Here is a 15,440-nt window from a genome sequence, read left to right as displayed (position 1 = left end):
GCGCTTACTTAATGTGTGTTAAATGAAGTCGCCTCCTGGGAAAGGAAAGTTCTAACAATAGTAATAATAATAGCTACCCTTCATTGACCATCACCTACAGGACAGGTAGTGAATTTTATGGCTCATCACAAGGCCCAGGCGAGGAAGCGGCTTAACCAAGGTCACTCAGCTAGTGAGAGGCAAAGCTGGGATTTGAACTCGCGTTGGTCTGACTTGGAAATGCATGCTGGGTGATAGAAGTGAGAGCATGGGGTAGCCCCCTTCGCCCCACTGCTAGTCTCCCCAAGCTGGGGAACTAGCCTGCAGTACAAATCACTTGGAGAACCCAATGCTGCCCCCTTCCCTGCAACGCCCAAGTGTGTCTGAGCCCCTGCCGGGAGTCCAGCCCATGGAGAGTGTCCCTGGAGTGGTCCCAGAAGGAGGACACCTGCCCTCATGGTGGTTGCAGTCCAGTTGGGGTGAAAGGGACCCCCTTCCTATGCTGGCTGTGACCATTTGTTCCCCAAATGCGCCAGGAGCACAGACATCACTGTCTCATTGGAGAGCTAGCTCACAGAGTAACCGATGCCAATATGGACGAGGGACCAGGAGCAGGGGAGAGGCTCACTCTGAAGGAGGGCCTCCAGGAGGAGGTGACATTGCAAAGCAGCCTTCAAAGATGTTTTGCCCAAGGGCAACCAATTGATGAACGTGAGGGAGGTGTGTGCCTGAGAAAGATGACGACATGCTCAGAAACTCACGTTGCTCAGCAGAGGCCAGGTATGAGTTGATGTAAGATCACGAACAGGGAATGAGTGGGTGGAGGGACCCATGTAGGTACAGGCGGGTGGGTAGATGGCTGTGGGTGTGGGCAGTGGAACAAGGGATGCTGGATGGATAGAGTGCGGGGGGGGGATATATGGGTGGGTAAATGGATAGGGGTGGAAGGAGGCATGGGTAGGGAGGTGGATGGATGGGTGGGGGGTAGCTAGATAATGGATAGGGCTGTAGGCAGTGGGTCAACTGAGGTGTAGTGGGTAGTAGGATGGCGTAGTGGATGGGTAGTAGGTTGACGGATGGGTAAATTGGTGGTTAAATGGATGTGTAGAAGGGTGGGTAGATGGATGGATAGGAGTGTGGGTGGTGGGTGGGTAGATGGGTAGTAGACACTCAAAAGACAGAGGACTGGGGGAATTTTCTGGCCGTCCAGTGGTTAGGACTCTGCACTTCCACTGCAGGGGGCATGGGTTCGATCCCTGGTCCAGGAAATAAGATCCCCCATGTCTCGTGGCACCACTAAAAAAGAAAAAAAAAAAAAAAGACAAAGGACTGAGAAGAGCAATCAGTGGGTCATTGAGCAGATGCATAAACTGACCAAAAGCTGAGCCAGACTTTGGGATGGAAATGATGCATCCTCCTAGGGAGGGGCTGGGATGGGGGCTGATAGATGTGGCCAACTCACTCAGCTCAAGGCTCCCACTCCAAACCTCACTGGAGCCTGGTGGGCAGCCACTGGCATTCCTAGGTCCCCAAGAGGGAAGTGACCCCTTTAGCTGTGCCCTGCCCCCTCCACCCTAGCTCCATAAAGGACTCCCTGCCCAGAAACTGCCTCCTTTCCATAAGCCCCAGGCCTCAGCCCACCCAGTCTGCAGGGTGAGCTGAGGCAGCAGCTGAGCTCTGTGATTATGGCTCAAGGGGCCTGGTTCCTCAGCACACAGGAAGAGAGGGGGCCTCCTGAACTCCAGGCAGCCGGTCCCACCTAGCGGCTCCCAGTCCCCAGCTGGGAGGCATTTGTTCTGCATTCTGCACGCTGATTACAGCTCTGCCAGGGTTAACCCCTGCGCTCCTGGGCACAGTCTCTTGACAGGGAAGGAAGGGGACCACAGGAAACTGGGAGAGGAGAAAACCATGGGAAATGGGGACTGCCCATCCCTGCATCTTTCACAAGGATGCCCAGACCTCTCCCTTTCTCTCATTTTCCAGAAGGAAAAACTGAGCTGGATCCTTAAATCAGGAGTGAAGCCAAGAACAGGAATGCAGCCTATATAGAGAAGTACTGTTCTTCTATCTGGAGAGAGGCTTAGAATGAGGGGAGAGCGCCTCTCAGCCTCAGTTTACCCATCTGTAAAATGGGGCAACGAATTTCTAACTCACAGGTTGCCTCACAGAGAGCTAGCAGAGACAAAGTGACTGGCACATAGTAGGAAAGTTCTTGTTGTTCCTTGCCTGCCCCTGAGCCCCGAGCTAAAACAGATAGAGAGTATGTACGGCAGGTTGTAACTTTCTCCATTAACACTGCTCTCTCAGCCATATCTCTGGAGCTCTCAGCAAGTAGTAAATACCCACGAGCAGCAAATTTCCACGCTGGTATTATACCCATTTTACAGACAAGAAACTTGAGGTTCAGAGAGGCCAAGTGCCTTACCCATGGTCTCAGGGCCTCTGACATCACACCAAACTTTGCCAGCTGCTCCGGGGATCTTCTGACTAGATGTGTAATTTATGGTCTAACCAGGTCACCTTTGAGAGTGAAAGGAAGTGCTATTAATAATTACGCTGGGGAAAAAAAGAAAAAAATTATGCTGGGACAGTAGGCATCATCTGGGACCGTCCTGGGCAAACTGGGAAGTATGGCCATCCTGCCACAGTTGGAGGCTTTGGGAAAGTCACTTTGCTTCTCTGCAAAATGGACATGATGGTAGTATTGTCCCTACAGGGATCTCATGAGGATTAAATGTGATGATGCATGTGAGGTGCTACAGGGCCTAGTATGCATTAGATGCTCAATAAATACTGCTTATTACTACTGCTGTTAAGGATGATAACCACAGAGCGCTAGTCCCTGCCTCCGTCACTGTCCTTCACAGACGTTCTTGGCTCACAGCAAGAGCTTCCAAATTCACACTTGATCACACTGCTTGCTGGCTTGGTGAGGCAGGACACCTGGCCCAAGTTTAAGCCCCCAACGCCTGGCCCAAGTCTCTCCCAGCACTTGACTGTGTCCCCCATCTGGGCCTCTCAGGGGCAGCCCCCCTTCCCCCATGCTGAGATGTTCCAAATTTTCCCGGGGCAAAGCACCTTCAAGCCTGACCCTCCCTGCCCCTGACCCCAGGGAAAGAGCTCTGACCGACTGGAGTCTCGGTGCTACTGCTGTGTGAGCAAGTGCTGGAATTCTCTATACCTCAGTTTTCCCATCTGTCCAGCTAGGGAAATAACTCCTCCCTTGGTGGACAGCATGAGGATTCTGGGAGCCAATGAAAGAAGCACAGCGCTCTGAACCGCAAAAACATCCTCCTTCCACGTGTGTGTAAATATGGCTCCTCCTCCAGCCACACCTGCCTACTCCATGTGGATCCTTAGCTTGTTCTGGCTCTTGCCAGGTGTGTGTGCATTTCCACTGCCCTTCCCTCTGCCTGTGTGTCCTTTACAAGTTAACTCCGGTATCACCTCTTCTAGGACACCTTGCTGAGCCCCGCCCCTCTCCTGCAGGCTCTGTTAGGGGTCCCTTTGGGCAAGGACAGCCCCAGGCCCCTGGGGGGGGGTGTCTCACAGTCACAGGGGAGTATCAGAGGAGGTCAAAACAGCATGAGGCAGGGATCAGAGATCTATCTCCCCTCCTTGAGGATGGCACAGAGTGCTGTGCCTGGCTGATTCCCTGCCCCTCATGGGTGGGGTTGAGGGGTGCTCAATAAAGCTTTCAGAACCCATCTATCTGAGGTGTGACCTCATGTAATTGTTCAGCAAGATTCCTAGGTGCTGACACAGCAGAGAACACTTAACAACATAACATCTGATGCTTGCTGCTATTATGCCATTTTACAGATGGGAAAAGCAAGGCACAGAAAGGCTAAGCAGTGACCAGAACAGAATAGGAAGCCAGGCTGTTGAGTTCGTTCCAAGGTCCACAGCCTTGACCACACACCACACCACTCTACCAGTGGCCTGCACCCCAGTCTGGCTCATGTCTGTGTCCTGGTACCCGCGGGGGCCTGTACTGGAGCAAAAAGGAAAGGGGGGGGTAGGAGAAAGGGAATGGGTATCTCAGCTTGTAGAATTTAAGGTCTAAGCAGGACTCTGGCATTCAAGGCCTCTGAGATCCGGCTTCCCTGTTCCCCAAACTCCCGCAGGGAGCGGCTGAAGAGCCCAGCAGCGAGAGTTACCAGGTCAGGGCGTCCCAAGGCCACGCAGGGAGCTGGTGGAAGAGGACTTGGGATCCGGGGACCGAGTCACCTCGCCCCGGCAACCCGCACGTTCCCCGGCCCTCCCTGCCCCAGGCAGCAGGCAAAAGCCTGACCTGACGCCCCTGCGGCTCCCCCTCCAGCTCTCGCCGCCGCCGCTCGGGCCGGCGTGATCGGTGCCCGGGACTGGGGCCCGGCCCCGCCCGCAGACGGGAGGGGAGAGGCGGGAGGAGGGAGCGGGCCCACACCCCGCCCCCGCCCCCGGAGCCAGCCCGCGGAGCCCGAGGCCAGGGCGGCGCAGACCGGCCCAGCCACTCGCCCGGGCTGCGCGCCGGGACGCGCTGCCGCCGCCGCTGCCGACGCGTCCGCCCTTCGCCCCCCGCTCCTGCGGCTCGCGGAGAGAAGGTAACTGCGAGCTGCCCCGCGGGTCGTCGAGCCCTGGATGGGCGTGGACACCGGCAGGGGGATCGCGGCTCCGCGAGGACTTGGCACCCTCCGCTAGGCTCAAGGAGCGGGGGAGGGGGGCCAACCTGCCAACGTCTCCCCGGGTGCCAACAGGCAGGCCCGGAGCGCTGGCCGCGGGAGCGGCGTCGGGACGCTCCAAGTTTTCGGGTTGTTTTGCAACATTCCCGGCGGGAAGAGTGGGGCAGAGAATTGGAAAGTAAAGCGGGTTGCGGGAGGTGGGGGCGAGTCGAGGGCAGTCTAGGCTCCTTCCTGCCCTGGGAAAGGAAGGGAAGGAACGGGGAGGGGGCTATGTGTCGGAATGTCTGGCCCCTTGGCGAGGCCGGCGCGGAGAGCGGGAAGTGGGGAGTACCGCTGGGGAGATGGTCCAGGCACCATGCCCCCTCCCCAACCGCCGCATTCCAGGCCGGAGCAGCGGATGAGGTCATCCCGTCCGGTTCCCCTCGGGCCAAGGCAGCCGGCTGCCCCCTTACCGGCGGAGCGACTCTCCGCATTCTAACCCCGTACCTCCCAGAGGGAATGTTTTCTGGCCAAAATCTTTCCCGGGACTTCCAATCCCGACTGCCCTCGAGATTTGTTCTATTCTTGCCGAGACAGGCAAGACTCAAGAAGTTTGAAGCCCATTTTCTGGATCGGGAAACTGAGGCTCAGATTGGTGCAAGGACTGGCCCGGAGGCCACAGCCGCGCGAAACGCGGCGCAGGGACTGGAACCGAGGACTTGGGGAGACCCTGCCGGAAGCCAGTCAGCCTCGCCGAGCCAAAGGCTGATTCGGCTCTAACTTGGGGTGACTGGGCAAGAAGCGTCTCCCCCTCTTCCTCCTTCCGCCCCTGTGGCCCAAGGTGCTCTCTCCTACTACTATCCCCCTTGACGTCCTGAGAACGGGGTCTCCGCCGCCACTGTGGACAGCTTGCTACCCTCTTTCTGGCCTCAGTTTCCGCGTCTTGAAGTGGCTGGACTCTGAGGACCAGAAGAAGGCAGCACCCAGGGAGTTAACCCCTTGTTCCAGAGGCCAGAGCAGCCCTAACAGAGACAGGGTCCCGCTGCGCATTGGCAGGGGTGGCGTTACCCAGCGGGACACTTGCGAGAGGGGGGCTATGTGCAGGGAGTGGCCTCCAGGTTGAGAGGTGGTGCCCGCTAGGGGCCTGCGGGTGACCCCCAGGTGAGCGCTAGGGTGCCGCGGCCCCCACACCCGCCTCAGCCTTGCCTCTCCCCCTCCCCCCACCTTCGTCAGGCAGCCCTGGGCCTCCTCCAAACACAGGTGCCTCCACAGCGGCCCCTGTTGGCCTTCCCTAGCGCATGGTCTCTGCTTCCGGCCCCAGACCTTGTCCCTGTGGTCATCACTGCTATTGAGCTAGCTCCTACCAAGCACCCAGGCCCGACTGTCCCCTGTAGGGTAAACATGAGGACTCCTGGGACGCTGAGGCTGCGCGGGGACCACTCTAGCACAGGTCACAGACACCGAATCTGCAGAGCTGAGTCTCCTGCCTCCCAGGCCTGCCCTTCTGTTCTCAGCGGCTGGGCATCTGCCCGGACCCCAACAACTCTTCCCCGCACCCCTGGAGTCTTCGCCCACTCCCCTGGCATTTACTATTGATGTTGGTCGACTCCTGGGGAGGTTCCCAGCCACACCACTGTTTTTTGTTCTCTGACCTGGGGCAAGTCAGTTCCCTTTCTGTGCCTCATTTTTTCCATCTGTAAAATGGGTATTTGTGAGCATTAGCAGGTAGTAATCCTGGACGGGTGAGGGGAGATAGGCCATGTTCCTGGATAGCCGGAGCCCTGCTTACTCCAGGGCCAGGTGGGGCACACCTAACCACCAGCAATACCCAGTGGTCAGCGTCAAGTGCCAAGTAGGCTGCCATCAAGGGTCCCCAGAATGAGAGCTATTAGTGTAAGAATGTTGGCTTTGAAACCCTGACCTGCTTCAGGATCCAAGGGTTTGACAGCATCTTCCACTCTTAAAATTCTCCTGCGAGAGGACCAGCGTTCGATGCAGTTCTTGTTTTCCACGTGGGAAAACAGGTCCCCAGTAGCAGTGCCCTGCCCTCGGCTCCACAATGCCACAGGTCTCTCTACAGCAGTGGGTGGGGTAGAGATCTTTTGGAGGTGCCCAGAGACATTTGGGAGGTGGGGGCATCACAAGATTGGGGCAGAAGCTGGTCTCACAAGTGGCCGTGGGTGTTGGGTGGGGGCTGGAGCCCCTTTTGCTGAGAAAGGAGGTGCTGCTTCTAGAAGCCAGGGAATTGGGGGCTGGGGAGAGGTGGGTGTGGCCCCATGGCAGACACAGTGACCCCTCTTCATGACATTTCAGGATGACACCCTCCCCCCCTCCTCCAGAGATATAATCCTCATCTCAGCAGAGCAGGGAAACCTGGCCCATGGCAGGTACCTGCCATGTGACCTTGGCCAAGTTCCTTCTTTCCAAGCCGTGGCTCTTCCTGTAAAATGGGCTAACCCTCCAGCTTTTCGGGGCTGTTGGAGAATCAGATGACATCATGTAGTGGCTGGCCAAATGCAGAGTGCTTCATAACTTCAGCAAACATTCCACAAGGACTTCTTGGTGCTGGGGGTGCCAGGGAAAGGGATGATTCAGAACCGCCCCCCAGTGGGGAGGAGTTAGGGTTGGGAGAGGATCAGATGGTGGGAAGGGAAGAGAATGTAGTCAGAAAACAAAGCAAGCTTTGTTTTATTGCCTCCTTTGTTTTTATCTTGTTATTTAACCTATTTTGAATTTCAAATAACATTTGAAGGGCAGAATTGAGGTTTTTATGCTTGGAGGTGGCAGCAAAAAAATTTTTTTTACTTTGACACTCAGATCTAGGTGTTCTTGTTAAGAATCATTATCAACGTCTATCAGCTCAGGTGCCGGGCCTGTGGAGGTAAATGACTTGCCCAAGGTCACACTGTGAGGCCACTGAATCCTCCACCTACCCTCACTCAGAAGGTGACAAGGGGTGAGCCTTTGGCATGAAGGTATCACAAAGAACTCCTGTGATTAAACTGGTATTGATTTGGCACTTGGCCGCCTGCAGAGCCCAAGCTGAGTGCTGGGACGGAGGGAGGAGGGAAAATCCAGGCAGTGGCCCCAGCCTCAGAGTGTGTTGTGATCTGGAGAGACAAGACTGGGCTCCACGGGCCAGTAAAGGCTACGTGAGTCAAAGGCTCTGAGTTGACGTCTCTACCAGCTCTCTCTTTTTTTTTTTTTTTTTTTTTTTTGAGGTGCCTGGGCCTCTCACTGTTGTGGCCTCTCCCATTGCGGAGCACAGGCTCCGGACACGCAGGCTCAGCGGCCATGGCTCACAGGCCCAGCTGCTCTGCGGCATGTGGGATCTTCCTGGACCGGGGCACGACTCTCAACCACTGCACCGCCAGGAAGCCCTCTACCAGCTCTCTTGATGTGACCTTGAGCAAGCTTGGCCTCTCTGGGCCACAGGAAAACCAAGTGTGGGAACATAGTCTCATAGGTGTCCTCCAGCCTACACTTTCTATGATACTAGAAGGGGTAGGGTCGGACCAAGAGAAGCTTAGAGAAGACTGGGACTGGGGAAGAAAGTGGGGGAGAGATCAGGAGGGGAGGGAGTAGGCAAGAAATAGCTTTTGGCACCAGCTGAGCTTTTTCCAAAACTTGTTCCCCGGTGACAAGGCTTTTGTCAAAACTATGATAATGTTCTTTCCTGCGGGCCTTCTCAGAGCCTTGAATATGCTCAGGCATGTAGTAGGCATCTGGAAAAACCACTTTTGACCACAGGATCCTTTTTCCAGGAAACATCTAGAAGGCGAAGGGTTCTGCTGTTTACACAGCAGTTCACAAAACCTTCACCGGGTTTCTGGAAGACAATTTAACCCACTTAGAAGGGAGGTGACTTACTCAACCCACCAGCAGGAGGCCCTTGGGGTTCAAGGGCTCTGGGGTTGGGAGCCCTGCTTCACCATTGCCTACTGTGTGGCGTCAGGCAAGTCCCTTCACTTCTTTGTGCCTCAGTTTCTCCTCTCTCTATAGAGCCTCCCTCAGGGCTGTTGTCTGGGTTAAATGAGTGATGAACTTAAGCCATTGGTGCTCAGTAGTTGCTTCATCAGTGGGCACCGTATAACGACCGTATAATACTTTTAACCTACACACAGCTTAAGTGTACAGCTCGATGAATTTTTTGTGCCCCCTCCCAGTCTATACCTGTTCAAAGGCAACCACAATTCTGATTTCTATCATATTGTTTTGTTTTGCCTGTTCTTAAATTTCCTGTACGTGGAATCATGCGATGTGTCCTCCTTTGTGGGTCCGTCTGCTCAGCATTTTCTCCGTGTTCCCCATCATTTGTTCTTTTTTTTTTTTTTTTCTTTACTTGTTGCTCACACCACGAAGCATGCGGGGATCTTAGCTCCCCAACCAAGGAGGGAACCTGCGCTCCCTGCAGTGGAAGCGCAGAGTCTTAACCACTGGACCGCCAGGGAGTCCCCATTTGTTCTCTTTAGCTGTTATTATTTGGACCCAGGATGCCCCCAGGCCTACCACTACTTTTCTTTCTTTTAGGTCTCCACCCCTGGGCAGGAGAGGGGCTGTCCACATTTGAGGCACGTCCGGTGCTTTCTGTGTTCTTGGACAGAACACCTACAGCTGCTTCCACAGGGCTAGGAGCCAGGCCTCAGGGACAGACAAGCCATGGACTTCCCATAGCCTCAGCGTTTGGAGGCAGCACCTTAGGAGAGCAGGGGCGCAGCCTCCATCCACCCCCTTTCACCGAGAAGGAGGGAACTGAGAAGCGGACCCTTAGCCCAGCCCAGCGCCCTCCCCAGGCCCCCCCGTGGGCATGGACCAACAGCTGTGAACAGCCAGAGCCGATGCCGGGCCCCCAGGGGGCCGGAGGAGCCCCGGCCATGAACCTGGGCAAGCTCTCACCCGTGGGCTGGGTGTCCAGCTCACAGGGAAAGAGGCGGCTGACTGCGGACATGATCAGCCCCCCACTCGGGGACTTCCGCCACACCATGCACGTGGGCCGTGGCGGGGACGTCTTCGGCGACACCTCCTTCCTCAGCAACCACGGTGGCAGTTCACGGGGCACCCACCGCTCGCCCCGCAGCTTCCTGGCCAAGAAGCTGCAGCTGGTGCGGAGGGTAGGGGCACCGCCCCGGAGGATGGCTTCCCCACCTGCGCCCTCACCTGCTCCACCCGCCATCTCCCCCATCATCAAGAACGCCATCTCCCTGCCTCAGCTCAACCAAGCTGCCTACGACAGCCTCGTGGTGGGCAAGCTCAGCTTCGACCACAGCCCTCCCACCTCCACAGATGGCCACTCCAGTTACGGTGAGGGCCTGGGCTATCTGCCGATTTTTCAGAGGCTGAGGCCCAGAGGGTTTGATGGTTCAGCCAAGCTTCCAAGTGAGCTCTTTTCCCCACAGCATTTCAGCCTCCGTGGAGGTCAGGCCCAAACCCCAAATCATGAATGGAGTCGGGGGGGAACAGGGTGGGAACCTGCTCACTCCCCAAAACACTGAGCTTGAGAGGTGAGGAGATGGGGTTTGAGTTCTACCTGCCCCTGAGCTGCCCCCGCCACCCACAGGCTCTTGGCTGGGCCAGCCTGCTCTAGCCCCCTTCAATGGAAGCAGCTCCCTTGTGTCAGAATGATATAGTGGAGAGGCAGAGAGCCAGGGCTCTGGATTCAAATTCTGGTTCTGCCTGATTCCCAGCGAGCCAACTGAGCTCTGCTAAGTCAAGTCCTGGCCTGTATAATGGGCCCCTCAGGGTCATTGCTAAGATTCAGTGAGATAATACACATACTCAGTGTGGCCCAGAATCTGTCACATAGTAGGTGCTCAGGACACAGCTGTTGCTGTGTCGTTACGTGAACAAAGGTTCCTGTAACTTGGCAAATTTGGAAAACCACTCACATGGACAGAAGCCAGAGGCCCTTCCTCCCAGGGTGGGGAGTGGCAGGTGTAACCTTGGCTCCCCCTCTGGACAGCTCACCTGGGAACTGGGGCCCCTGCTGCCACCTGGTGGCCATTTCCTGCCCTGCAGGTTTGCCCCAGCACCAGAGGCACCTCTCTCCATGGGTGATGCTTAGAATCTCACTGAGGGCTATATCTCAGTCCTGGTAGTCCTGGAGCCAGGGGCTGGGACAGAGGACCTTTGGAGGGCATTTGCCTGTCCTTTGGGTCTTGATTTCTATGTAGTCAGACTCTGGCTGCTGGTTCCATCCCTGTGCCCACAAACCAGCCCGTATGCTACGGGTTCATGGCAGGGAACCAGGGGTCATACAAGTTCACAGTTGGGACTGAGAGTCAGGAGATCTGACTCTGTGGCCCTGGGCTAGCCCTTCCCCTCATCCCAAACTGAGCCTCACTTTCTTCATCTGCAAAATGGGAATGGGAATTATGTAAATTTCCAGCATTGACAGGAGGATCACACAAGAGACTACGGGGCTCACTGTATTGGAAAGATGGGGGAAACTGAGTCCAGATGGGGGAGTGGCTTGCTAAAGGCCACATAGCAAGCTGGAGTTGGCCCTGGCTTTCCCCTCCCCAGTTCCTGGTTAGGGACCCCAGCTATGACCCTGGTCCCTAACCTATGACCTATGACCCTAGTCCCTATTTCTCTTCTAGGCCTGGACTCCGGGTTCTGCACCATCTCTCACCTGCCTCGCCCAGAAAAGCCTCGTGACCGAGACCGTGAGAGCTCCTTCCCCTCCGAACCTGAGCTTCGCCGCTCTGACTCCCTCCTGTCCTTCCGCCTGGACCTCGACCTTGGGCCCTCTCTCCTCAGTGAGCTGCTGGGGGTCATGAGCCTCTCAGAAGGCTCTGCGGCCGAGACCCCAGCCCCAGCCCCTGCTGCAAATGCCCCAGCCCCTGTTGCAAACCCCCCGACCCCTGCCTCAAGCCCCCCACCCCGTGGACAGTGCCCCAATGGGGTAACCCTGGGGTTGGGCCCAACGGCCGAGGCGAGGGCCAGCCCGGTAGGAGAGCGTCCCTGTGCACCTGCTGACGTGGGACCCGGCAGGCACTGGGGAGCAGGCTGTGGTGGCAGCCAAAGCAGCCGCTGCTACACTGAAATGGATGCTCGGAGCGAGCTGGTCGAGGTGCTGCCCCAGGCTCGGGCCTCTTGGGAGAGCCTGAACGAAGAGTGGGGGCCACCGCAGGCAGGCCGCAGGGCCCCCGTGCCCAGCACGGTGCAAGCCAACACCTTCAAGTTTGCTGAAGCTGAGGAGGATGACGAAGTCAAGGTGTGAGCTGCTGGGCATGGGCTCAGGACCCCAGCCAGCCTCGGGGCACCGCCTATGAGCTCCCCGGGCGCAGAGCCAGCCTCTCACCTGACAGCTGGGTCCCGCCAACGAAAGATGGGAGAAAACCCAAGTTGTCCCCAGACCCCTCCACACCTCTGCAGGACAGACATGGGAGGGAGGCCAGAGGAGACCAGGCTTGTCCTGGGACCTGGGTATTCCCATGGGCCGTGCTGGGCCACCCTGCCTCCCCCCACTGCCACTCTGGACCCAGTAGCCATTCCTCGGGCCCACCCGCCACCCCAGGCCATCCCCACCAGCTGGAGAGCCTGCCTCACAGTGCAGCCTTTGTGCTGGGAAAGCTGCCCTTGCTGGGTGGGGGTGGGGAGCATAGCACATAGAGCCTTTGTCCCCTCTCCCAAAGGGACCGCCTGCCCCAGCTCATCCTGGAGTTGCCCCCAACAGGGTCCCCACTGCCTTTCTGAGAGCCCCAGCCCTTGCTAAGGCTGCTTCCCCGACATTCCCCCCGCCACCCCGACTTGTCCCAGAAGCCTCAGAGAAAAGTCAGGTGTGACCTCACAGTGGGGGAATCCCACGTTCCCATGCACCCCAGACCTGCCTCTGGGTCCTGATTAAAAAAGGCTTTTTTGATAAAAGGTGTCCTGCAAGATGCTTGAGGACCTGGGAGGACAGTGTCAGCGCCACCTGCTTGAGTCCCCTAAGCACTGGGTTTGGAAAGCCAAGGACTCCCCCAGGGGGCCCCAGTGAGGGGAGGGGCCGAGGCGTTGGGTAATGAGTAATTAGGCCGGAATGAATAGCCCTGAGATAAGAGGCCCAGGTGGGAGCCCTTATCTATAGTTCCGGGAACAGCCCCTGGCCCAGGTGCCTGGAACCATAATCCCACAGGGCAGCTTGGCACTTGCCCTGGTGACAAAAGGGGACAAGCAGGCAGGACTGGTGGCTTAGAGGTGTTCGGGAGCACATCCCAACCCCCATGTGGCAGTCCAAGGACCTTATGCCTCAGTTTCCTCATCTGTATCACGAGGATGCTGGGAGCATTAGAATAGTGGAAAGCACCACAGTTCCTACCACAGAAAGACTATAAAGGTGGATTCTTTTGTTGGTTCTTAGCCTTGGGGGATGAGCGCAGAGGGTTAGGAACAGCACATGGGAAGCGGGGACCCAAGGGCTGGTGATCCCACGTGACTGGCTGGAGCTGGGGGTCAGGAGCCGGAATCCGCTCCGGGGTCTTGCGTTCTGGCGAGGTGCTGCCCTCAGTCTAGCTTGAAGGAGGAGACGTTGAACCCACCCTGCACACTCAGGTAGCTCAAGTGGTTGTGGCCCAGCCTGTTGGGAAAGGTCAACTGGTGCCCGTCTGGCAGCTTCACCTTGAATTCGTTGTCCTCGAAGGTCACGAGGAGCTGCAGTAGGAGGGAAGGCATCAGGGAGGCAGGAGCACCCTGGAAAGGGGCCACGGCAGTGCCTGGTGGCTCAGACGGTCCCGGCCCTTGTCTAGGCCAGGGTGCCCTACCATCTGGGCTCTCCCCTTGATATCCTCCTCAGGCCCCTTCCGCCTTTGACCTCACCTTGACCTCTGATCCCGGGCTGAAGCACATGTGACTGTCCCGTTGCTCCTGCCCCCAGCTGTTGCCATCCAGTGAGTTGCAGACGATGGTGGATTCATCAAAACGTGGGTTGATATGCAGGTTCAGTTTATCTGTCCCCTGGCCCAGATTAATCACAAAGCTGCAGGGGAAGGAGTAACAGGTGAGAATAAGGGGCCAGCCCTGGCTAAAACAGCTTGGATCGCAGGGTTGACCACAAACTGGAAGAATCACCAAAGGTTGTGTTAATTGAGGTCTGTGCCTTAAAACAAGGGAGGTGACAACTTGATCAGACTTGGCACTGGAGTATCACATTCCATTTAGAGCACAGACTAAGGTTCCTGACAAGAGGGTAACTAATAGTGACATTTCAAGAAATGAAGGTGTCGGGCTTCCCTGGTGGCGCAGTGGTTGAGAGTCCATCTGCCGATGCAGGGGACACGGGTTCGTGCCCTGGTCCAGGAAGATCCCACATGCCGTGGAGCGGCTGGGCCCATGAGCCATGGCCGCTGAGCCTGTGCTCCACAACGGGAGAGGCCGCAACAGTGAGAGGCCCGCGTACGGAGAAGAGAAAAAAAAAAAAAGAAAGAAAGAAATGAAGGTGTCTATCCTGGGGGAAAGAATTGCTGTTCTCAACTATCTGAAGACCCGTTAAGCTTGGCCATAAATACTTGGACACCTAAAGTGGTGAGCTCCGTGTCATTAGAGGTATGCAATCAGGAGTTGTGTGATCTCTTGAAAAGATCACTACAGGGGCCTGAGTTAGATAGACCTTCAGGGTCCCTGAGAGTGGGACGTTCTGAGTCATGGGGTACCTTCACTGGGACGTCTCAGACCAGAGGTACCCCACATTTCTGCAACCCTTAGGGACCCACGCAGGAGAGAGGGGTGATTTTTCTCCTGGCTCCTGCACAATGCCTCTGCCTGCACTTCCCCAACCAAAAGTTGATGGACATCAGTCCCAAGCAATGCTGACATTGTCCTGCACACAGGAGAGGCTAACGCTGAGCTGTAACACCTGAGGCAGAGAAATGCCTCTGATTCTAATGGAGAGAAGGCAAACAAGACCACCTGGTGGCCCCTGGCAGCTGTCGCTGGTATAATGCATGTGAAAGGCCGGCCTCTGACCCTTCAGCTGGGCCAAGAGGGTGGTTCCCCGGGGGTTTGGGCCTTCAGTAGAGGCACCTGACTCGCAGAGGACTGGGTAGAGCTTCCGGGATTTCTCACTTGCCCCTTCAGTGTCTGTTGGGGCCAAGGAAACTGAGCACATGGCATCTGCTGTGAATTCTGAAGCCTCAGGTGTGAAAGCAGCCCTAACAGAAGAGGAGCCAGCAGGGGTGTGCGAGGGGGTGAGAGCGTGCAAGAGTGTACAAAAGGCCCCTGGTCCGAGGTCACTCTCGTTGTCCGACCATTTCACGAGGCTGCCCTGCCCAGCCTGTTCCAGGTCTGTGGGCAGCCCCCCTCCCCCTCCTGCCTCACCTGCCCCCCCACTGGCTCACCCATCAGCATGGTCTGCGATCTTGCCCTTGATCTTCAGGGTTGTCCCCACCTTCATGTCCATGTTCATAATCTCAAATTTCCCCTGCACCAACAGAGAAACAACCCACACAAATCAATCACACATGTGCCCAGCGCTCTTCTGCTGGCGAAGCCCATTCACCAACATCATCCCATCCCGACCTGGCTGGCCCCAGGCCTCACTCTCCCTCTGCCCACATGAGAGCACGGAGCTGGGAAGGGAAAGAGCCAGGGTGCTCGGATCAAAGCTTCCCGGAGCCCCCCTCTTGCCCATTTTGCTTCACTCTCATCCACTGCAGCCTGAAGAACAGCCAGATCTGGAGACATAGGGCCCAGCTGAGGGAACCTCAGTTTGCCCATCTATGAAATGGATAGAATGACTCCTGCCCACCTCACTGTTCCCAAACGTGTTCAAGTGATGATGCACAGTGCCCTCTGCAAAATCCCCCAAACAAGGATATGCTTAGTTCTTGCACAAACTTGGAG

The 15,440-nt window shown here is 56.7% G+C and overlaps 2 protein-coding genes across 3 annotated transcripts; one reads left to right on the top strand and one right to left on the bottom strand.

Annotated features, from left to right (window-relative positions):
- Positions 1-4,465: 4,465 nt before the first annotated feature.
- CDC42EP1 (CDC42 effector protein 1) lies at positions 4,466-12,488 on the top strand. Of its 2 annotated transcripts, none has more exons than XM_081250179.1 (3): positions 4,466-4,562; positions 9,150-9,920; positions 11,219-12,488. In XM_081250179.1, the coding sequence occupies exons 2-3, from the start codon at positions 9,458-9,460 to the stop codon at positions 11,839-11,841; spliced, it is 1,086 nt and encodes a 361-aa protein (XP_081106305.1). In that variant the 5' UTR covers positions 4,466-4,562; positions 9,150-9,457; the 3' UTR covers positions 11,842-12,488. The 2 variants fall into 2 exon arrangements, with proteins under 2 accessions (XP_081106305.1, XP_081106306.1); XM_081250180.1 differs by lacking the exon at positions 4,466-4,562 and adding an exon at positions 8,385-8,574.
- A 56-nt stretch (positions 12,489-12,544) lies between these two features.
- LGALS2 (galectin 2) lies at positions 12,545-15,012 on the bottom strand. The gene is made up of 3 exons (XM_081250181.1): positions 14,936-15,012; positions 13,419-13,578; positions 12,545-13,253 (listed from the first exon to the last, which is right to left on the bottom strand). The coding sequence occupies exons 1-3, from the start codon at positions 15,001-15,003 to the stop codon at positions 13,107-13,109; spliced, it is 375 nt and encodes a 124-aa protein (XP_081106307.1). The 5' UTR covers positions 15,004-15,012; the 3' UTR covers positions 12,545-13,106.
- Between the last annotated feature and the right edge of the window lie 428 nt (positions 15,013-15,440).

The sequence above is a fragment of the Mesoplodon bidens genome (assembly GCF_964165515.1).
Source record: "Mesoplodon bidens genome assembly, chromosome: 11".
NCBI classification, from domain to species: domain Eukaryota; kingdom Metazoa; phylum Chordata; class Mammalia; order Artiodactyla; family Ziphiidae; genus Mesoplodon; species Mesoplodon bidens.
The sequence above is the reverse complement of the archived record's forward strand: the minus strand, read 5'-3'. Positions and strand labels throughout refer to the sequence as shown.